The sequence below is a fragment of the Melanerpes formicivorus genome, unplaced genomic scaffold, assembly GCF_026170545.1.
Source record: "Melanerpes formicivorus ecotype bairdi unplaced genomic scaffold, bMelFor1.0.p_v2 SCAF_13, whole genome shotgun sequence".
Classification (NCBI taxonomy): domain Eukaryota; kingdom Metazoa; phylum Chordata; class Aves; order Piciformes; family Picidae; genus Melanerpes; species Melanerpes formicivorus.
This window is the reverse complement of record NW_027142365.1, coordinates 5,002,598-5,026,392: the sequence shown is the minus strand read 5'-3', so window position 1 is coordinate 5,026,392 and position 23,795 is coordinate 5,002,598. Positions and strand designations below refer to the sequence as shown.

General features: G+C 49.2%; 1 protein-coding gene across 2 annotated transcripts; it reads right to left on the bottom strand.

Annotated features, from left to right (window-relative positions):
* Positions 1–560: 560 nt before the first annotated feature.
* LOC137444850 (cryptochrome DASH-like) lies at positions 561–19,894 on the bottom strand. 2 transcript variants are annotated; one of them, XM_068145930.1, is made up of 14 exons: positions 19,823–19,894; positions 19,527–19,699; positions 17,983–18,076; positions 17,050–17,180; positions 16,058–16,206; positions 15,614–15,702; positions 13,617–13,690; positions 11,825–11,914; positions 9,715–9,794; positions 8,396–8,455; positions 7,106–7,263; positions 4,134–4,253; positions 3,013–3,189; positions 561–1,910 (listed from the first exon to the last, which is right to left on the bottom strand). In XM_068145930.1, the coding sequence occupies exons 1-14, from the start codon at positions 19,886–19,888 to the stop codon at positions 1,803–1,805; spliced, it is 1,569 nt and encodes a 522-aa protein (XP_068002031.1). In that variant the 5' UTR covers positions 19,889–19,894; the 3' UTR covers positions 561–1,802. The 2 variants fall into 2 exon arrangements, with proteins under 2 accessions (XP_068002031.1, XP_068002030.1); XM_068145929.1 differs by having other exon boundaries at positions 568–1,913.
* Between the last annotated feature and the right edge of the window lie 3,901 nt (positions 19,895–23,795).

Genomic DNA, 23,795 nt, shown 5'->3' with positions numbered 1-23,795 from the left:
AGGGGCTGCCAAATTTCCTCTGCTCCTCCCCAGAGTCATCCTATGATGGCTACATCCCTACCCAGCCCCCTAATGCCACAGTGGGATTATTAATGTGGCCCTGTGAGGAGCACGTCTTCAAAATCGCTTGAACGTGTCCAGAGAAGGGCAACGAGGCTGGGGAGAGACCTCGAGCACAAGCCCTATGAGGAGAGGCTGAGGGAGCTGGGATTGTTTAGCCTGAAGAAGAGGAGGCTCAGGGTAGACCTTGCTTTCTACAACTACCTGAAAGGAGGTTGTAGACAGGAGGGGGTTGGTCTCTTCTAGACAACCAGCATCAGAACAAGAGGACACAGTCTCAAGCTGTGCCAGGGAAAATTTAGGCTCAAGGTGAGGAGAAAGTTCTTCACAGAGAGAGTTGTTAACCATTGGAATGGGCTGCCTGTGGTGGTGGTGGAGTCACTGTCCCTGGACATGTTCAAAAAGGGATTGGACGTGGCACTTGGTGCCATGGTTTAATAGTCATGAGGTGTTGGGCGACAGGTTGGACTTGATGATCTTTGAGGTCTTTTCCAACCTTGTTGATTCTATGATTCCATGATACATGGGCTGTGCAAGGCACTGTACCACAAGTTAGTGCCAAGCTGGTTATTCTCAGAGCTGTCATTAAATCACTTTAATTACAACTCAGATATACCTCACAGAGTTAATAAATTTGGAATTATTGCTAAATCACAACTGTGTCAAACATCTTAATCCATGATGCCGGCAGGAAACTTGCTTTAGTGTTCCATGTCAGTACTTCTCTCAGTTCAGTCCTGAAGCTGTCTACCCATTAAGTGTCCAAAGAGATGTAACAGCATTATAGAAGTATTCATTAGGAAAGAGGTCCAAATGGATCCCCAGAGGTAATAAATCCAGAGCCATGTCCCACATACTGACAGAGGGCAGCTTTTGGGATGGAGGAGTCCAAACCTGGACTCTCCCTCAGATGACAGTGCTCCACAACAGCTCAAATATGGCTAACTCCAAATCCCCAAACTCTCCCAGTGAGTACAGCATTCTGCATAAACCCAAAATGCTTAAAATGGCCAGAGAACCATTTCAGGCTGGTTTTTGCTGCTGAGTACAAAACAGAGTTCTCAGCTACAAACAGAAGAGCTTCCAACTTCCAGACTGGTACCAAAAGCAGCCTGGGTGCTGCAAGCAGCCAGAGGAACTTCCTGTTTCTCCAACGTGCACTAACAGAACGTCCTCTCGTGTCTCACTTTGTCCTTAGATCTCTGAGGAAATCAGGAAGATAAAATATTCCAGCAGCAAAACTTTTAATTGCACAACGATTGGTGGTTGTAAAGCTTTAAACCATGAAATATTAGCATAAGAAAGTTCACTAGAAAGAGTTCTGACCGAACACCTGCCGTATCAACCATCTGCTCCAGTCATAAAGAGAGGAAGAAACCAAGCTGTGACAACTGCAAGCACCAGTGCAAAGCACAAGGCACTGCAAAAGGAGCCACACCTCCCCCATTTGGGTTAATTACTATCAGTTAGGCCCTTCCAGCCAAAGGACTTCTGGAGCTCAGTCATACACTGTCCATGTGAGTCAGACCCTTGGCACTCCCAGGTGGGCCACCCTCAGCACAAGATCCCATCACCACAGTCAGCGCAGATACACAACTTCCAGGTGTCCACATCCAGCTCGTGTTCCTGGGAACACTGAATGGGCAGATCCCTGGGTACTGTGTCCAAGCTTCTGTCCTTGGCTTGGCTCAAGGCACTTAACCTCCCACTGAGCACTTCCCCAGCAGGTACCTGGACAGCACTCATCTTACATCTTTCTTGCGAGAGAAGTAAAAATCTATCCCTCTGTCCTTGTGCTGCGCTGGCATGTGTGTAGGTCCCCTCCTGCCCCTGGGATGAGGACTTCTTCCCTGCTGCAAAGGAAAGATGAACAGTGAGAGATTTGCTAGTGCTGCAGAGTGAATCTGATCCCAAAGCAGCCTGGATGTGCAGAAAAGATGTGGTCGAGGCCCCGTCCCTGGAGGTGTTTAAGACCAGGCTGGACGAGGCTCTGGCCAGCCTGATCTAGTGTGGGATGTCCCTGCCCATGGCAGGGGGGTTGGAACTAGATGATCCTTGTGGTCCCTTCCAACCCTGGATGATACTATGGTACTATGAAAAATGTGCATGTGGCACTTCTACCCTCAGGTTCACTAAACAGGTGAGGAGACCTGAGAGGCAAGAGCTCTGGCCTTGGACATGGGAAACCTGAGTTTCTGGTAAGGTCTGGACTTGTGTTTTCAAATGTATTTTGATACTCAGTTTGGGAGGGCTAAAGGAAGAGGTTCTTCCCCAGGCCTCAGTCATATTGGGCCAACTGTCCCTCCCAGTGTTATTTTAATTTCACAAGCATAGTGAGAGACTGCTGGCCCACAGGGGAAAGTGATCAAAATGGAACTCCTGCCTAATGGAGGAGGTTTTTGGGTTCATTGCTGCCTCAAATCAGTGTCTCACTGAGAGGCTCCTTTTCAGGCTCCCTTCTCTGATCTCAGATGCACTCTTAAGAAGATGCTCTTAAGAAGAGCACTATGTATGCCCAGAAGGAAAAAAAAACTGAGTAAGAAAAGCTGCCTAGTAAGCCAAACATGCATGGGTTCATCCTGCAGCCCTAAAGCCCACTGGTCTGGCACAGGTTATATCCATATGACATAGGGTTGCATTGTCACAACTTGTGACAGCTCTTAGCACATGGTACCTTCAAACTTCACATGGAGGAGATTCTAGAGGGTGCTTGCTGGCCCTGACAAAACAGTGCTGGGGCATACACTGACAATTTAACTGCCTGGCTGACAGGAGGTCAGGACCTGGGCTTGTGCCTCTGTAGTTTGCTAAGGCAGATACAGCTAAATAACCCTGGCTGCACAGTCCCTGCCCTAAGGTAACATCTGCATTAAAGCAGCATTCACAGATGCACAGCAGCTGCCTGGAGCCCCACCTCCCCTCCGCTGCCATGTGAACCTTCCCAGCACTCACAGGCCTCTGGCTGATGTGTCGGCTCCACTCTGGGGCTGTTACTACTGGCTCTGGGTAGGTCTCACCAAGAGTCACTCCTGCCTGGGAGAGAGCAGCACTGCTCAGTACCCAAGGGGTGTGGATATCTGCTCCCTTTATGCCCTGTAGCTCTGGGACCCACAGTCGGACGTAATCCCCCTGCAAACAGAAATAACAGGACAGGATCCATTCAGGAACCATCTCTAAGTGCCTTCCAGACAGGATCTTTCTTAACATGAAGAAGCTGGTACATTACAGCATCAGTCTTAGCCCCTCCTGCTAAACTCTCTACCCAGAATTAGTGCCTAAACACAGAGGCCTGCATACCAAAGCTCTTCTCCCAGACTCACTCTGCAGGCACAGGAAGGAGGCAGAGGTGGTTTTCTAGTACAGTTCACCTGCCCTATTTTGGTCACCGTGAGATGAAGTTACTCCCAAGAAATCTCTTTCTTTCCAGTGACTGAAGGAAACTGGAGTGACCAGTTCAGCCACACACTCCTCTGTAAGTGGCAAGATGAATCCTCCTTTCCCCTGAATCTCTCCCATCACCTCTACTACTGTGTTCCCTCTTGGGACTAATTTCTAGCTCCTTGTTAAGTCCTGCTAGGCATGGTGCTGAAAGGCCAGCACACAGCTTGCCACAAGGCTAAGGAACAGTGTGGAAGCAGGTAATCCAGTAGGTGAAGAGGGGCTAAGCACATGGAAAGGGTGATTTATCTGATCCCACCACTTACAGAGAATGGTCAGAGGAGACACCAGTTTAGTTTACTCTCCAGGACCTCCTGAGGTGCCATGTAAACAGCTCACTCTCTCTTGTCACGTCTGAGCTCCCCAAGAAGCTGCTCAAGGAAATGGCTGTGTGAGCTACTGAGGGTATGTGGCTGTTACCCAGAAGAAATGATGATGAAACACACAGAGCAAGGGCAGGGCAGGGAGGACACACTGAGCACCAGCCTCTCCAGGGACAGCAGCAGGCTGTAATGTCAGATCTCCCTGACTGCTGGCAAGGAGATCACAGAACTGATTTTGTGGCACTATCCACACAGCAGTATCACACTTGCTTTGCTGCACCCTTTGTTGTCAGACAGCTAAACAAGACTTACATTGCCATCATAGTCCAGGCCTTGTTTAACCATGTTAAACTTCCTGCTGTCCCGGGGGTCGTTGCCGAGGCCGGCGCTGTACAACCAGTTGCCGTAATTGCTACAAACATCATAATCCACCTTGAGAACAGAGGAAGGAAACAGTAAGAAGAGCTGGGCCAGCCCTTGGTGACTCTTCTCTCCTGATCCACCCCTTATCTCAAGGGGAGAGTTCCTTGCACAGGACTCAGTGTGGGGACACTGAGGGAGTCAGAGCCCTCCCATATAGGCACAGCTATCTGGCTTTGAAGAGGACCATTCTGCTTGGCTGTCTTGTACTGCTGGGATCAGCTGCCCAGGCCACTTTGTGGTCAATGAGACCTAAGAGAAAGTCCAACTAAAGTTCCTCTCCTGGTTTCCCTTTATTTTTTCATAAAATTCCTTCTCTTTCTGCCTCCCTTTGGCAGACTTCATGACAACCAGCCCTAGCTTTTGAATGCTCATATGCCCAGGAACAGTAACCCAATACATTTCAAGTAGGAGAGAAAATTCTTCAAGACCAGTTACCCAGAGGCCAGAGACTAGCAAAATCATCTCTGCTGATCCTATCAGGCAGAGCAGAGTGTACAGAGTGACCACACAGAGTGTGTGAAGAAGCAATCCATGCCAACACTCCTGGTTTTCCCTGCCATGCTCAGGCTTTGTCAGGCGATAAGCCTCAGCTCACAGGGACTTGGCAGAGAGGTGCTGTGCTATGGGAAACACTGGAGTTCCTGTGCTGTACCCAGCAGGCTTCACATTGTCAAACTATTCTACATCTAAGCAAACACAAAGCTCTCAAGGATGGTTATATAAAATGGAACAAGGCTCCTGAAATAGGCATAAATGAGAGCAGAACATGAATGCTCTTCAGATGGGCATGGTGGCTTAAATCCAACAACAGAAACGTTCCAGTTGTAGGACAATTCAAAACTAGCTGAGGAGAGGAGTGGCAGCGATAGCAAACTGGGTGTGGGATCTCAGAGCATTCCTAGGAGGGGTGTCTGCATTGCAAAAGCCTGGTGCTGGCAGCTGTGCCAGAAAGAGCATGCAAGGACACCCCGCTGAGCAGGTCCAGTGCTGCTCTCACTGACACCTCACTGAGCAGGATCAGTGCTGTCCTCACTGACACCTCACTGTGCAGGATCAGTGCTGTCCTCACTGACACCTCACTGTGCAGGATCAGTGCTGTCCTCACTGACACCTCACTGAGCAGGATCAGTGCTGTCCTCTGGCACCTCACTGAGCAGGGAGTGCTGGTTAGTGCGATTCTCTTCTCCCTCTCCTGCAGCCACAGTGACAAGTAGGCCACAAGGTGATGCTTCCAGAAGCTCAGCTGCTCCTTAAACTGGGGGCCTGAACACACCCAGATGGCAGGAGGCAGAAGGGAATGGGCTCTGCCATGGAGGTCCCTTCCCCCTTCTCTGCAAGAGCTGGGGTCAGGGTGATCAATAGCCAGTTGTGCTCCCTGTGCCCCCGGCTTCCCCTTCCTAGCAACACTTCCTCCAGCCAGTGAGATAAGGGAGGGAAGAAAGATGCCATGAGAGGCCTGATCGTGTGATTAGCCTGCAGGAAAGCATGTGTGGGAGATGAGGGCAAATCCAAGGGGGACTGCAGGAGGCAGGCTCATTTCCCCCTCAGCCTTGCCCCTTCCTGGCATTCTCTTCTGTTTGTTTCTCTCCGTTCCTTGGGGCCTGACCCTGTGAATGAAATCACAGCAGAGATATTTGCTGTTGAGGACACCAGAGGTCTCTGGCCTTGTCCCTGGCTCCAGCAGGTTTCAGAGGTCTTGCCTTAGTCTCTCTGCCCATCTGGTCTGGATGGAAAACACTAGGATCCTGGCAGAAGTCCTGCACCATGTTAGTGTGCAAGCCCCCAGTGCTCACAGCACTGGTGTGAGACACAGCAATGTGAAGAGCACTCAGACCTTCCTGTCGACCTCTGCAGTCAAAGCCATGTCAGAGCCCAGCTCCAAGGAAGCTCACAAAAGAAATTACCTTCACAAAAAGGCTCTTTTAACTGCAGATAATGGAGAGGGGACTGAGCTCACTCCATACCTCCACCCATCCTAGTGAGAAGAAAGTTTCCTGATTCCCAGCAGCCTCTTGTATCCTGCAGACAAGATCTTTAATGTGAGGCTGATATTAGTATTTGGTCTTTTTCAGTTGCTAGTGCTCAGCCTGGTGAAGAACCAATGGAGGTTCACCTCTCCTCAAACTCAATCTTCTCAGCATGGTACAACTGGTGTTCTATCCATCAGTATCACCAGATAATAGCAACCAAGTACAGAGCTGAGCTAGGTACTCCCAGCCTGGTCTGGCCTTCCTGGGAAGAAGCTATGGAGACTGAGGACAGAGAAGTAATCTAATTGAGCTTGCATGGCTGCTTATAGGCATGTGAGAAACTAACTGGTGCTCCAGTTGCCAGGGAGGCCTGTGACTCACTAGAATGAGCTCCACCTCCAGCCAGGGTGGAGCTCTCTGGAAGCTGATCCAGCTATTGTCCACACTTGCCAGTTCTTGACTGGATGGCTTCCCTGTCCACAGTGATCAATGCTAAGTCCCTGTGCCAATGCTGGCTGCAGTGACCAGGACATATTTCCTTTGACATTCTCTTTCTGGGCTGTCCTCCTCCCCAGCCTCTGGGGTGCCCAAATCAGAGCACTGTGAACACAGTTTAGGTTTGAAAGCTTTTTTGAGTGTGACAGATCTTTGGCTAAAACCCTACAATGGAGGGTCAAAGATGCCACTGCAAACTTCCCAGCTACATCTTGGTTGATGGCAGCTTCACTGTGGCCAAACTCCCTTTCCTTATGTGAGCTTTGGGAAGCCCACACCATGCAAGCAGATCAGCCTGAAAGCGACTGTATCCCACATTCTTAGAGCTGTCCCCCTGTCCATCACTGGGAGGAGGGGGCACAAACAACTGCAGACACACAGAAGGTTCCATCTTACCAGCAGGTATTCAAACCATTCTGCCCCCATCCTCCAGTCCAGCCCCAGGTCCTTGGTGAGAAAGCTGGCAACATTCTGCCTCCCTCTGTTAGACATGAAGCCGGTGGCGGCCAGCTCCCGCATGTTGGCATCAACAAAAGGAACCCCTGTTCTGCCATCTGCAGGGACAAAAGGCAGCACTGGGACATGAGGACCTTTTGGGGCACTCATAAACCAAGCTGTGGTCATGTATTCACAGCCAGCCAAGCAGGCTAAGACAGTGCCAGCATGCAGAAGCAGGCAGAGGTTTCTGTGTGGCTTAGCTGCTGTGCAGCCACTCAAATCTGCTGGAAACCAACATGAAAGTAAGAATTCCTGGCAGGAAAGAGAAAAAAACCAACACCAAGTTACAGAAGAATCTTAGGGCTGGAGAAAACAATGAATCAAGTGGAATGCAGGGAAATTTGCAGAGCAAAATAAATATACAGACAATAGTGAGGTGGGCCAAGAACAGAAAGATTGACAGGTGACTAATAGTGCAGAGGAATGCGTTGGAGAAGTGCCCCAGGGTGAGTACCTGAACAGCAGAGAGCCTTTAAGGGAATGATTTATTGTACCTGTGTGCAAATAGACACACGTGGCATTAACATGAGGGAAGATAGATAGCTTTGTGTTTCACTAAGTCTGATACTCTAACTCTCAGTCTTCACAGAATCATAGAATGGTTTGGGTTGGAAGGACCTTAAAGATCCTCCAATTCCATCCCCCCTGCCAACTCCCTCCAAGTTCTGAACTACCATGCTTGCTATTCATATGACAACAAAGTTATAAAAGCTGAAGAAAAGCAAGGCTGTGGCATCACAAAAGATGTGATTTATTCTGACATATCTTAACCTAACAAAAATCCATCAGAACAAAAAGGTAGCAGGGCACTGCAGCATTGGTAAGAACGGCTGCTCGACCTCTCTGTTCTGCTAAACAGAAGGCCCCAACAGGTCATAAATACTTCAGCCTGGGCAGGAGAATCTAACTGCAGTGTCTCTCACACGGCAACCAGCAGCCAGCCAGAGCTACTGGCCACTCATGACAGCCTGTGGGCCTGCTCCTGCATGGTGCTCAGCGTCAGAGGGAAGCTATGTACCTGCACTAAACCCAGGGGTTGGGCTCCTGTTTGGTGTGCCAGTTTGAACGACAGGCCCCAAGCACTGTGACCGCTCCTGTGTAAACACGAGTTAGCCTTAGGGCACACCTTAGCATGCAGGCACGCAGAGAACAAAAGCACACTTAGCCAGAGCTGAGGTTTCTACTGACCTTTCCAACAGTCAAAGAGCCTAAGATCCTTCTTCCAGGGCATCTCTTTATTTTGAAGCCCTGTTGAGGAAGAAAATGAACTGCTAACAAAGACAAACATCAACACAGGCAGCTGTTAAGGTTTAGAGAGGATTTGTTTCTCCTTTTAGGTGGTGCCAAGGGGTTTCTTGTGCACACAGAATATGCTCAAGCCCTAACAGATTTTGATTATTTGTTTTGTGGGTGCTGCTCTTTCTTTTTTTTAAGTGTATTTAAAAATGTCTCAGACTTCACCAGTGGCCAGAGATGTGCTGTGGCCCAAGCCAGTGTTTCTTGTTCAGTTTTACTGTGGGATAAGATTTATGTGAAATTCATTTCTGTAGCAGATACTAAACCCAGAATTACCTCATAGCAGCCCCCAGTAGCATTTTGCTCCTGCACTGAGGTAGGAACAGATGAGAATGACTTTATGGCTGCAGGGGCCCAGTGGCAATTACAATCTGTACAGTGCAATGAAGGCAGCAGGAACAGCTTAGCTCTAGCTCCAGACACCTAAGGTTATGCCCACCACTGGCATCCAGTGCCATCTGAGATGCCCTAGGGCATTTGAGACAGCCACATATACCTGGCAGATGTGACACAGGCCCTGGAGGAGATGTGCTTCTCTACAGCCACAGCTAGATGCCAGGCAGCCTGCCCTGGGGCACCTAAACCAGTACTGTGTGCTAGGTATGGGCAGCTACAACATCACATGGAGAGAGCTCACCCAGCACAGCAGCAGCTGTAGGGTTCTCTGACTATATGGACTAGATACATGAACTTGCACTGAGAGTTCAGACCCCATGCATGTGTAGACACCTGCACTCCAGTGACTGTGTCTGGAGCTAAATAGTCTCAGTCTGATTCCCGTGCAGCATGAGGCAGAAAGAATATCTGGTGTCTTGAGACTCACACTGCTGGGTCACTGCCTGCTCTGTCCCAGACTCTCTGGTAAACTTGAGCAAGCCTGAAGCCTGGATTCTCTCCAAAGGTGGAGTGTCTCCAGAAACAGCATCTTCACTCTTATTCTGCTGCTGTTTCTCACTGACATGTGTTAAGAACACTCCCTGCATCTAATCAGATTTGGGGCAGAAGTCTCAGTGCCTACACAGTGTCCAGCACTGTGGTGTTGAGGCTCTTCTGGTATCGACGCTGTGTCCCCACCAACATCCCGGGCTGGTGACACAAGTGCTATCAGAAGAACACTTCCACAGCACAATGCCAACAGCCTCTTCTCTTTTCTTTTTTACCCTGTGGTAAGACTGCACCTTTTTTCTCCAAATATGGTGATCCACACACACCTCTTAACGAGAAAATCCTCGTGCCATACTTCAGGGCCACAAATCGGAAGTAGTCCCTCCACAGCAGTTCGAACAGGACCCTAAAACACAAAGCAGTGCCTGTAGTTCACTGTTACTGAAGCAGGATTTTGCTTCCATGGCACCCATCATTAGCACCATGAAGTTTATTCACTGTGAGCAATTTCATGTTCCTCCCAGTTCCTGCCCCAAGCCTGCTTATCTAGCCTGTACCTGGATGACTGCAGCGGGAGCAAACTTTGCATGAATCACATGGGAACCTTGCCTTAACTCCAATGCAAGAGCAGAAGAATTTAGTATCATAGTAGTATCATAGTATCCTAGTATCAGTCAGGGTTGGAAGGGACCACAAGGATCAGCTAGTTCCAACACCCCTGCCATGGGCAGGGACACCCCACACTACATCAGCCTGGCCAGAGCCTCAGCCAGCCTGGGCTTAAACACCTCCAGGGACAGGGCCTCAACCACCTCCCTGGACAACACATTCCAGGGTTTCACTACTCTCATGGTGAAGAACCTCCTCCTCACATCCAGCCTGAATCTCCCCACCTCCAGCTTCATTCCATTCCCCCTAGTCCTATCACTACCTGAGATCCTGAGCAGTCCCTCCCCAGCCTTCCTGTAGGCCCCCTTCAGATACTGGAAGGCCACAATGAGGTCACCTGGGAGCCTTCTCTTCTCCAGACTGAACAGCCCCAACTCCTTCAGTCTGTCCTCATAGCAGAACAGCTCCAGCCCTCTGATCATCCTCGTGGCCCTTCTCTGGCAACCTGCTTCTCATCCATCCCTACTGGGATATAATTCCCCAGAGAGCAGGGTGAGGACCTGATTCAGCCTCACACTGCTGCAGGAGCGACCATGTCAGCACATTCCTGAGAGCTCTGCATCGATTTTGGCAACAACCTTTGCAAGGGACTCAAAGGCACCTTGCAAAACTGGGTTTATAGTGGTCTAGTTTGTGAGATCAGGTGCTAGGCCCACAGAAAACAGACAACTTTTACATAACTAGAGCTTCTTATAAGATGAAGTCTTGTCAGCCTCTCAGACCAGCTTCAGCTCTTGGGCATATCTGAAATATCCTGCTCAACTCACAACAGCTTTCTGGGAAACCTCATTACAAAAGGGGAAAGCCCAAATGCTAATAACCAGTATCAGGATACTGAGGTTCAATGAATCCTTCCTGTGCAGATACCAAAACCTGTACTTCACTGAAAATTTTACTTCAGGGCCTGGGAGCTTGACAGCTTCATTTTTATCATTGTTTACCACTTTAAAACACTCAGATCACCACAGCACCCTGGCTGCAGGCAGGGTGGCTGGATATTAGATGGAAAAACATGAGTTCATTCTTCAAATCAAGGCCAAGATGAGGTGAGAAAAAGCATGGGTGACAAGGTGGGATGCATTAAGCCCACTTCCCAGTCCCCTCTTCCCTTTTGCTATGGTGGCATGGTCATGGCCAGGCAGCCAAGCAAGCAGGGAGCCATTTACTGGACTGTGGCCAGAGGTGCCTCTGACACCACGTGATTTGTACCAGTTGCAGAGTCCCTGAACCTTTTGGGTGAGACCCTCTTCAACCCCCTTGGCTTTTATTTGTAAGTCTTCCTTCCCATCTAGTCCATAATAATCATAGAGTCATAGAATCAATAAGGTTGGAAGAGACCTCAAAGATCATCAAGTCCAACCTGTCACCCAACACCTCATGACTACTAAACCATGGCACTAAGTGCCACATCTAATCCCCTCTTGAACACCTCCAGGGATGGTGACTCCACCACCTCCCTGGGCAGCCCATTCCAACAGCTATACAACTAGAGGGACAGTGCTGTTTTAAAAACCATGAACCACAGCTCCCCAGCAATAATAGTGACAACTAGAATGAATAATCTTTACTTATCAAGTGCTTAAGGCCTCTGGATGTCAAAGGCAGACTAATAAATCCATAGTGAACCAGAAATGCAATGTAACCCAAGAGGAACCAGACAGCAGGCACAGGAAAAACAAACATGCATTAAGAAGGAAGTTAACAAATCACTCTCTACTGTGTGTGAGGTGCTGGTTTCCTTTTCAGATTAAACAAGCAGGCCCTTACCAGTATGTGCTCTGATTTGCTGTCCTCTCTTTTTCATACTTCTGGATCTGCTCATAGATGTGTCGAGGTGAAATGCAGCCCAGCGCCAGCCTGCGAGCAGAGGAATGATGTCCTGGACACAGTGCAGGACTGGCAGCCTGATGGCTGCATGGAGGGAGAGGGAGTGCAGGGGCAGTTCTGAGACCACAGCTGTTGTCTGAAAAGTTTGCTCAGTTTGTACCTCTGCAGCTTCCCAAAATCAGGTTGCATGACTCTGAAACTCTGCAACCTCATAATGAACACCCACCCCCTTCCCAGCATATGGCTGTTACAGGAGTCTCCAACCTACTGAGATAAATCATTTCACCCAAGTTTGACAAGTTCTGCCTGAAGGAATTTGATCAGCTGGTGACTTAGTGCACCTACACCAAACCCAAACATGGCTCTCAAATGTCAATCTCTACCTCATCTGCCTTAGCTGTTCACAGCCCTCCTTTAACCACAAACTCACTTATCACATGCCCGGGCCACCTTTTCCTGCAGCGCCTCGTTTGAGCCACCACAGAAGGCAACGACCTGCTGAACAACTCAGGCAGGGCTGGAAACCTAGGGAATCAATGCCAGCTCTGGCATTTCAGCCCACTTGTTTGTTTCCAAATCAGTGCTGTGCAAGACAGGAAAGAGCTTGTCCACTCCAACCCCATCACAAAGGGTGATAAGGAACAACTTGTACCTTGATTTGCATAGACATGTGGTTTATAGCAGTTTCCCACTAGGGCTCATGGAAACATTTGATGTTCTGATTATTTTTTTTTTGGGGGGAAAAAAAGTCAGGAAGAGCCTAAAGAGTTTTTCCTTAGTTGTTGAGCAGCTCTAACACTTAAAAGGAAAGGGACAGTTTGAGCTGTGATTGAGTGCTTGCAATCTGAACAGCTCTGATTTTGATCATCGCAGAGAGGAATGCCTTGGGGCAGGCAGATCAGGACTGCCTGTTCTGGCCAAATGGCCAGCTTAGGAAAGCTCGGGGGGAGGCTACAGATAAGGAACTTCTGCAGTGCTAGTGGTCTTGGGATCCCAAAGTGCCACGAGGTGGAGCCATTCACTGCAACCGCCGAAGCACAAAGCCGCCTGAAAATAACCAAATCCTGACCTGTAACAGCCTCAGAAAATCGTTTCAAGTTGCAATTCTGTCGGGAGAACACTCCGGGTGCTCTCAGCATTAGCCTGAACAGGGTTCTGCTGCTGCACTTCAAGTTCAGAATTAACTTTCCCCCTTCAAGCACCAGAGACCAACCCCCTTATTAGAAGTCATCATGTTTACCCCAACAAGAGATCCTTTTGCAATGGGAATAAACAGAAGTGTCTCTTCACCCCACAGAAAAAGGGAATGGCTGTGAGATGAGTGACTTGCAATGACCCCAGTGTTCTGCAAACCAGGACTGGATTGAGTCCTGCTGCAGCCCTGCTAACACCCTGGCTGCTCTTAACAACCCAGATGCACAGAACAGCACAAAGCCAAAGATGAGCAGGGTGTCTGTCCACTGCCCTGTTCACATCACAGCTCCCAGCACACTGGGCACTTGGCACAATACTGCTACACTTCAGCAATTCCTCACTGCAGGAAAGTTCCCAGGGAATCACTGCCTGGAAGCACAGTGAAGAGCAGGTCTGAAGCTGCTGTACCCCACCTAAAAGGGCAAAAGGAGTCACACCAAGAGCCCTACCCAAGCCCACCAAGCACTCAGCAGATAGGTAACATCAGTTTGGGATGGGAACAGAGAAGGAGCTTCCATCTCACAACAGAAATGTTTACCATGGTGCAAGTTTGGTTGAGTAATCCATTCCCACCAGTCCATTCCGAGTCTCCTTGTAGGATGCAACCAAGTTCTGTGTGAGCAAAAGAACAAAAGGGTTTCATATTTTATGTACAGAGTGGAAAAGTATTTTCTTTCTTGCTGGAGCCAGGGCAATCTGGCAGGGCTGGGCTCCCTCTCATGGCTGCCTGTAGGGATTACAGAGCTGCCAAATTACTGCCTCCAGTGCACAGGAATTAATCACACCAGCAGTTTTCATTCTAGCTCTGGGATGTGTGTCACAAGCTGCGTTCCCCCTTTCAGCCTGTAGCACATTTTTCTCTGCAAGCACCATGAACCTGGCTGTGAGGCTCCCTGCACACACCCACCTGCCTCTGGATCAGCAATTGATTTACAAGCACCACTGGGATTCTTGTTCATGTGGCTGCTTGTTTGGGTTTGAGAACCACCACATCAGACAGCACCCAGCACTCAGCTGCAGGAATCCTGACCATTATTTTTGGGCTACCTGCATTTACAGCGGGCTGCAGAGCTCTCATCTTCTGGGACACAGAGCACAGAGAAGCCTTCTCTCCTCTCTCCTTCACTGCACAGTTACAACTGCTAAAGGACTGCTCCAGTTCACTCAGGGATGGCAATATTTGCATAAGAAGAGAAGGAGCAGGTTCTCCAGCACTGATTGCATTAATGCTTGACCAAGAGTAGAAGCTAAGCATGCTTGTATTGGTCATGGCTGGGACAGAACCAATTCTCTTCACAGTACCTGCTATGGGCTGTGGTTTGGGTTTGTGCTGAAAACAACATCAGTAACACAGGGATGTTTTAGTTACTGCTGAGCAGTGCCCACACAGAGTCAAGGCCACTTCTGCTCCTCACACCACTCCATCCAGTGGCTCGGGGTGCACAAAGAGTTGGGAGGGGACCCAGCTGGGACAGCTGACTCCAGCTGACCAAAGGGATATTCCATGCCATGTGATGTCATGATTAGCATATGAAGCTGGGGGGAGAAGGAGGAAGGGGGCATGTCCAGAGTGATGGTGTTTGCCTTCCCACATAACCATTACACTTGAAATGTCTTTATCTCAACTATAAGCTCTCTCACTTCTACCCTTCCAATTCTCCCCCCCACCCCACTGATGGGGAGTGAGGGAGTTGGAGTGGCTGTGTGGGGCTGAGCTGCTAGCTGGGGTTAAACCACAACAATGATCCACAACAGCAAAGCAATGCAGGTACTTCTGAAGCAAGGCAGAAAGAATCCCCCGGGGGATGCCCCAGTGAGGGCACTGGACACAGCACTCTTCTTGAGCTGTCTCATCTGGAGAGATGCTACCCTCTTTAACCCCAAAGCTGTGTAGGATCTGATGCTGTTGGGAGCCAGCATGCATGTCTTTGTCTAAATTTACCCAAGGCAAATTTAAGGCAGTTCCTCAATGTAGAGCAGGAAGAAGTTAAAAAATGGCCGGGGCATGGAGGCACAATGCAGTCAGCAGCAGCTTCACTCTACCAAAGCAAGGGAGCAAGAAGTAGCTGTAATTACTGCTGCAAGGTTTTAACTAGACTGTCAGGAACCTGCTATTTTTAACTGTGGGCAGCAGCTTGGGTCAGTTGTTCCTCAGCCCAACTGAAACTGCAGCCCTTCAGGCCACTTTCCATGCCTCCCAAATGAGGAACTGCATTGCTGATGAGGTGGGACAGGTGAGCAGAAAGGGCAAACCAAGGTAAAGGAGCTAAAAAAAAAACCTTCCCAGGTCCCAAAAGCTGATGGAAAAAAATTCTAAAGAGGGATGGCCACCAGACTAGGTTCTGAAGTACTTGGCTTCCAATCCCAATTCCTGGATGACTTCTCTCTGAAGAACTGAAATAATGCTGATTCCCTCTCTGTGAAGTGTTATACAGGAGCTAGGGAAACGTTATTAGGAAGTGAATTGCAGCCTCACCCACCTGCACAGCCGTCTGCACAAGGGGGAGGATGTAGACAAGGAAATGTGAGAGTTACCGTGTCCCAGAGATAATACTGCAGCCTCATCAAAGCCTGGGTCTCTCCTCCGCTGCAGGGGAAGGCTGACCGTGGCTCAGTCGCAGGATCTGCCACAGAAACACCATCACCCTCTTAACCCCCAGAAAAGAATCTCAAGGGCAGGCAGCTTAAAATCTAGGGATGTTCAGCAACGGGGATGTCTGCTTTGGGGCATAAAAGACTGTGCCCTGATCTTCCTTTAAGGCAAGGGTCTCATCAAACACAGTAAAAATGACCAAGAGATGTTTACTACCCAGCTGTGGGCCAGCTCCTCCACACAGGGAACTGACCTCCATCTGAGTGAATAGAAGCTTAGTTATAACTTGAAGGGCCACCACTGCCTTTGGGAGGCCTCCACCGTTTGATTCTCAGCAAGAAAAATCCCTAAGCAGGATTTCATGGGAGCAAATGAAGTTTTCTTACCCTTCTGTCCCAGCTCCTCCATTGTAGGGATGCACCCTTCTTCCACCCCCGGAGCCAGCGGCTTTAGCTGATCTGCCATCCGCAGGGTCGGCCGCACCTTTGCCTCAGATTCCACCGCTCTTCGGAAATGGGTGTAGACATCAGGCAATCTGCACAGATTACGGCAGTCACACCTCCACAGAAAGGCTTTCCTGGGCCCTACACACCGAAGCCTCTGCAGCTGAAGGGTTAGGATAGCTTTCCAGGCTGTGCTCTCCCCGGGCAGAGAGTGTACTTATGCTGCATATGCAGGCATACGGTGCCTGACACACCAGAGGCAAATGCCCCTGGGGCTAGCAGCAATCAGCTCAGTCCTTCACTTTCTTTCTTCCTCCTTCTGATGTAAATGGTGCTGTTTTAATCCGAGGTGTGTACTGATGGAGCAATCCACGAAGGTCAGATTTCTCTCACCTAGCTTCTGACAACCCCTAAGGCTGACCACAGCCACATTTGCAACCTCCTGCTGCCTTTTCAGTCAGTGAAGAGAAACTGGCACTTTGACGGCCTGACTATTCTGCCCTGTTTCCTACACTTTCTGTAGGATAGCATGCATCACTCACCCATCTACTACACCCCAAGTGACTGCTGAGGGAGCCAAGAAGAGTCCACAGGCAAAATGTCATCAGCAGCCACGTTTAGCCAGATGGGCTAATGGAGGAATCCCACAAGGACTCTGGACACTGCATACTAAGTATCCAAGGTGTGCTGGTGGAAGGGCAAGGAGACATCAGGCCCTCAACACACACTCAAACAAACCCCTCAGCTTTATGCATATTGAACCATAACTCCTTCTAGGTCCCTTCCCTTGATGGGAAAGGCATGGCAGCACTGTTTGCTAATGCAGATGGACCAGTAAGTCCCTTTCCTGGGTCTAAGAGCCCTCCTGAGCAGTTCCCTGGAGTGAGAAACAGAGAGGACAGTGAAGGAATGGGTGATACCATAGAGCAGCCCACCTGGCAATAGGCCTGAAGGGAAGGTCATCCCGATGGTACAGCGTGGAAGCCCAGAACGTGTGAACCTTCACCCCGTGTTGACTGCACACCTGGCACAGCCCCTTCTCCACATCCAGCTCCTCCTGCGTGGCCTGTGAGGACAAAATGCAGTGAGACCATGATCCTGCATGCACACAGACCCTGGTCCCTGGTCTTGCCCTTCTCCCTCATCTCCACATTTAACATCATCCTTTCAAAGAGAGGTGCACAGAAAAAATCTCCGACTATTTCCCTCTGCCAAACCCAACGAGTGTTTTCACTCTCCATTAGTAGTGCCAAAGCCAGAACAAGGAAATCCTTTCATGTGGGACACTGTTATGGACTGCAAAGGTGACTGGACAAATACACATGAAAGAAACCACTGAAGGTTCAAACCACTTGTGAAGTGAAATCACAGTGAAGACAGGTCAGTGACACACCAACCACTTCAGCAGTCCAGGACCAGACTCATCTTATTGTTCTTCAACATACTGGTGGGCATCTGCCTAAAGATGGGTGCTGTCAACTCACTGTGGGCTTTTCCTACACTCTATACAATATGCCCCAGCAGCTACCTCCCTGTGCAAGGAAGCTGCCAGGAAAAGGGAGTTTGATGCAAACAGCAGGAGAAATTAACTCAGCTGACCTAAAATGTCAATTGCAGGAAACTCCTCTTTCTCCAGACACAGCACATGCAAGTGATCAGTGACAAACAGCTGCTGTCATCCAGCAAGGACTCCCACCCAGACACCTAGCCCATCCTCATCCTAGGAGCTGGCCCTTCTCCCCAAGGTGAACACTACCACAGACAAGAAAGGCTCTGGACACACAGGACCTGCATCACCATTTGTTGGAAGAGGAACCTTCACAAGCTAATTTTATCTTTTAGCAATGTCACTCAAGTATTTCCTTTACCTCTTCATGGAAAGCCACAGCACTGACAGAACCCAGCTGAGTAATCAGATCACTGACCACATCTTCTGGCTTCCCCTTCCTCACAACCAGGGTACTGTGAACAAAAAACATCACTCTGAGTTAGGTTTGATGTTATTGTTACCTGTGTGTACAGGAGGCCCTCGTCCCAGCCCAGGCTCCCATGTGCTCCATGAAGCATGGACAGCATGTAAAGACAGACAGGACTTGACTAGCCTACATTTTTTAGAACCCACTGAACACAGCTTCTAAGCCTCTGGGGCTGAGTTTGTGTCAAACACATTCTTCCACCCTGGATGCCTTAGGAAGGGTGGCTGGGCAGAAAGCCAGACTGCTACCTAAAAGCAAATCTGTTCATCCTTAGAACACTAAGGCTGAGATTCAAGAACTGATTCCTCTTTCAAACCCCTTTAGACCCCTCTCCACTTTCTTGTGGGAGTATACAGAGGAATTCTTTCCTCTGAACACTCTGTGTTCCTAACAGAGTCAACAAAACTTCCACCTTGTGACCTCACCAACTGCTCAGCTGTGTACCCAGGGCACCAGATCAAAAGAGAAGCTGTGGTGAGAAAGTTGGTCACAGGTGGGTGCAGAGATCTTTGAGATGCCTCAAGGATCCATGACTTTGATTCCCTGTATCTCTCCCTCTCTCACTCACACACACACTACTGTGTCATCTAACAAAGGCATGTGATGAGGAATTTCTTGAAGGGGTAACACATTGGTTTTGCCAGAATAATTTAAAGCCCAACTGAAAAGTTTCTTCAGAGATGGGCTAGGTGTGAAGAAGGCAAAGCATGCTGCTGAGAGAGCTGTTCCCCTTACTTCACACGGAAAAGCAAAGGTCAGGCTGCCTACAGGGAACACCACTGACTGGACATGGAGAGATTTCTAGCTACCACTACATTAAGAAGATATTTCATGGTTGAAATGGAGCCAAGTTCTCAGCATGGCTCTTCACAAACACATCTCTCACTGCAGAAAACCACTGTCAACTTCAGCCAACTCCTACAAAAACTCCGTGAGGCACAAGGAAGGATGCAGGCCACAGTGGCTTGTGTCATTGCTGACACCTTCATGTCGCCAAGCATCAGGCCTTTGGCCAAAGAGCTCAAGGCTGACACCCATCTGTGTTATCTTGAGTTCAGCAAAGCAGAACTCTGCAGTCTGGATGGCTCTGTGCTCCTTTGCAGAGGCCACAGCAGGTCATCTGAACAGGGGTTATGCATGGGACCCTATGGTACCTAACTAAAGGGCTGTGGCTCTCTATCACAAGCTCTGGCCAGCCTGATCTAGTGTGGGGTGTCCCTGCCCATGGCAGGGGGGTTGGAACTAGATGATCCTTGTGGTCCCTTCCAACCCTGACTGATACTATCATACTATGATACTAAGCCATCACCAGAGCCCAGAGCATCTGGCATGACTTGACTCACAGCACAGGTATGTGCTGAAAATGAGCGGGGAGGGGAAGAAAGAAAGAAAGAGAAAGAAAATACATGTTGTTTTCACTGTGCTTTCTCGACTACCTTCCTTTTTTCTTCAGCGTTTCCCTTAGATCCTTCACACTTTCCAGCAAGAACCGAAGCCGATGGGGCCCTGTCTTTGGGAAGCCGTAGCAGTGGGTGCCCAGGTAATGCCGCGGGTCGAAGCAGTAGAGGGGAATAACGAAATCTGCGTTGCTCTGAGCCCAGTGCAGCACCTGGGGACACAGGGAGGGCCGTGGCAGCTCCGGGGGAGGATGCAGCACGCCCCTGCCCCGGCACTACCTAGGAACGGGGTTATTTCCAAAGACAGAGCCGGGGGGCCGCCGGACGAGCCCTACCTGGTTATCGTGGAGGCGCAGGTCGCAGCGCAGCAGGCAGACCGCCGTCCTCGCCGCCCCCGACATGGTGCTTCGTCCCGCCCCACAAGGCGGCGAAGTGCCCTCGGCGCACCCCGCTCCCTCCTCCCCGCTCCGGTTCCCCCTCAGCCCATCTCACCCCGCTGGCACGCCTGCCGCTCCGCCCGCTGCCGCCTCACGGCCCCGCTTCCCTCTCGGGAGGAGTCGTCCCTCCCCCGGCTCCCTGCGGCCGCCCCCGCCGCCTCCCTGCCGGCCGCTGGGACGGGCAGGTCTCGCCCCGCGGCCCCCGCCTCGGCCAGCGCGGTTGGGGCTGCGTGGGCGCAGAGGAGGCGGCGGGCTCGGGCGTCCCTTTCTCTCGGTCTGGTGTCCCGGCGCCTTGCCGCGGCAGCCTCTCACCAGAGCCCTGCCCCGGCCGGTCACACTGCTGAATTTGTGGTTTCCCTCGATAATCTCTTTATCTTCCACGTAACAGCAGCTGGGAATCACCTCGCAGAAGCGTGGTCCTGTTGCATTCTCCAGGCTGAACAACCCCAACTCAGCCTTTCTGCATAGAAGTGCTCCAGCCCCTCTGATCATTGCAGCCCTCCAACAGATCTATGTCCTTCCTGTGCTGAGGGCTCCAGAGCTGAAGGGCTCCAGAGCTGGGGCACAGTACATGCTGCCTTTGGGCTACTCCACTGGTTCTCCTAGGGTGGGAGAGGATGGGGAAAGGGTTACCATGTTGCAGCAAGGAGTTGGTGATGATTGAGAATCCAGGTTTACAGAAACGAATTGCTGCAGCTCATCCAAGTACCTGAATTGCTGAAGTGGAGCCACACAGACTTTTAGTTTAGTTTACTCAGGCTTGAATGTGGTACCCAAACCCCAGTGGGCCCTGGAGGGTGCTGGCTATATTTCCATCTGCTGCAGTCCCGCAGGTCCTCCACGTGCAATCTGCATCGTCTGGCTGAGGGAAGTGATGCCGATTCCTCATACAACCCACATGACACATCATCTCCTCATTTCTTCTTTTCTGTGAAACAAGGGCTCCTTTTCCTGGCTCAGCAGACTGCAGCCCACTGAAAGAACCAGTGACTCATCCCACAGGGCTCCTGTGTGGTGAGAGAAAAGTAGAGCCAAAACTTTGGCTCATGCCCAAGGAAAACACTGTTGTTGGCTTGCAATGCGTGTGCCACAGAAGCCAACGCTGCTCTTTATCATATCAGAAATGAAGGGATTTGACAAATGCAGTTTATAAATCTTCTGCTTGTCTTTGCTTTCATTTGGACAAGGACAAACAGTGCAGTTGGCTTTCCTTTTGTTTGCAGTCAGTTTTCCCCCACAATGTCTTGGTTGACATTAAGCTCGGCCAAGTCTGGCAATAATGATATCCTCTTGTTGCTTACTCATAGGTGACTATCCCACACTGGCTGTCTATTCTTTTGAGAAGTTTTGGTTATGTTAAAGGCTGATAATTGATGACCTTCCACCATGACAATGAAGCTTTCATCTGCTGGACAGTCTGCCTCTAGCACTGCTGGTCCTTTGCACCACTGATTACAGTCTTTGGTATGTCATCCATCAATGTCCCTGTTCATAAGCATCTGTGCCCCACTCCATACCTCCACCTTAATTCAGATGGTGTTTCATGTGTCTAAAGTAACAAATTGGCCTGAATACTGTCCTCTTTCATCTTGGAAGCAAATCCCAACTGATGCTTCCTTGAAGTCTCTGTGAGAACGACACTTTTGCATTTAGCTTGTCATGCATGAAGTGTTTGACATCACGATTTGATGTCTTACTGAGGCTCCCTCTGAGCCCTGTACAGAATCCTGAATCATGTCATCATAAGCTGTTTTCATAAAAGCACAAAACCTCCATGATCAGCATCTAGAGCAGGACTGTTCAGAGACAGACTGTAGTGATTCTGTTGCCAGTCCTGCTGCATCCGAGCATATGCTCTAACATTTCTTTGACAAGCAGAGTCTCATCTTTTGTGGATTTGAGCAGCATGTTAAATCCTGTGCACCAGTGTGGAACACCTCTTTCTTTTCATGCATATCTGATCCACCTAGACCTATCTTTCAGCTTTTTGAACACTTACTAACAGCAGCAACCTGCCTTTAATACCAAGACCTCCCATTCCAGAGACAATGCTTTGATGTTTTGGCTGCTAAAGTCTTGGCAGTCTCTTTTGTGGTGGAAGCAGAAGGACACAGCCGGTTCTCAAAGAGTTCAGTTCACTGCTGACATAAATTCAGTCACTGTTCTTACCTGTCAGGGATTTTTCCCTGGTGTCATTTGTCATGCCACCTGGTTTGGAGGGATCTTGCCATCAGCTGTGGTGTAAAGACCATGAGGCTTTGGTGCCCTGATTGTTTTCATAGGAGAGCATCCAGACCAATTGCTCTTTGTAGTTCAGCTTGTGACCACTCTTCATTAAATCTGTCATTTCCTCTTCTGCCTTTCAGCAGCATTTCCTCTGTCAGGAACCTAATGACCCTCTACAGACTCTCATCCTCCTACAATTACTGAATTTGTCTAGGTTTGCCAAGTGGCTTAAATACCATTTAGCATTTAGTGTCAGCTACTGCTTACGGCCGTCACGTGGGCTGGCACTTCCACCTAACTTGTATTATGTCCTCAAAATACCAGCAAAAATATCTACAAGGTAAAGGATCAGACACACATCACTGCCACTGGTGTAGCTTAGTATCAGTTAAATGTACTCAACTCTGTAATTCAACGTGGCTTCAACAGAGCTAACCGTGGGTTTGCTTCAGTCTTCAGTTGACTACAAATCTCAATTTAAAAAGACTTTAAAGTAAAATAGAATGAAAATAAAGAAAAAAACAACAACAACAAGCAAACAACAAAAAAAGGAGAAATTGTGATTCTGTGGTCACACCTGAGAACATGTCTTTGTTGTGTTCTGGTCTACACTTCTTATGTTCTTGGAATGGATCATTTCAACCCTCTGCAGCTGAATCTCTTCTGCTGTAAAATGGATGTAACATCACTTCCCTGTTGCACAAGGCTTTTTGAGTATTGACTGCCTTCATATTAGAGATCCCTAACAATGCTCATAAAAGCACAGAGTATTCTAGAGAAGAATGTTTATAGAAGGATACAGTCAAGTCATCTTAGATATTTAAAAGCACTGATCCAAATGTTACTGTCCAGTGGGTTAAATGAACAGTCACTAGCACATATCTGAGCTGCAGGCTGTGATGAAAGGACAAGAAATTCAGCCCAGATGAAGTCTCAGTGTCCACCCTGCTCAACAGCTTGTCTACAGCAGATACAAGCACTGTTTGGAACAGAGGAAGGTGTTAGAGTCCTGCCCTGGATGCTGAGGAATAGGTGTCCTGTATGGCATGTTCTTCTTTACATCCCCACAGGATAGAGGTCGGTTCATGCTGAGTTTTGTTTTAAGGAAACAGTAGTTTAGGACAAAGTGTTTCTGGGAATCGATAAACACTTTTGCTGGGTCATCATGATCAGAGGGAAATGCCTTTATAATAGCCCTGTAGAGGTTTCACACCTATGAGACTATTTGAAACAAACCACAATAACCTTGTGGTCCTGCAGTCAGCTCCTCCTTCCTCTGCAGAATGTAAGGTTCTTCGCTGGAGATGGCAAGAACCAGCATTGACCAAGGATGTGAAGCTTTGCTCTGCAGGCTCAGTATAGTGGGCCTGATGCTGGCAGCATAGTTTGGCCACATGTTGCCAAGGAAAATGGCAAATGAACAGAAACATGAAAAAAAAAAGAGTTGAGAAAAAAACCTCACTTTCTCCACTCCTCCCCAAATCATATTTATTGTAGTCCCCACCAAATGATACCTAAAATAGCTTTTGTCTGTTGCTCTTTAGCCATGTAGGTCGGGCCTACCAGCTGCATTAGCTTGCTCCTATTGTACTATTGCAGTTGGACCGTTGCCATCCTCCTCCCCATGGGCTTTCTACAGATCTAT

Excerpts from the sequence above, each read along its gene's own strand:
- LOC137444850 (XM_068145929.1), bottom strand. The coding sequence starts at position 19,888 with ATGTCGGGGGCGGCGAGGACGGCGGTCTGCCTGCTGCGCTGCGACCTG. Across the intron at positions 18,077-19,526 it reads ACGCTGAAGAAAAAAGGAAG|TACCCTGGTTGTGAGGAAGG; the intron begins GTAGTCGAGAAA and ends TTTTGTTCACAG. Across the intron at positions 9,795-11,824 it reads GCAAATCAGAGCACATACTG|GGTCCTGTTCGAACTGCTGT; the intron begins GTAAGGGCCTGC and ends TTTGTGTTTTAG.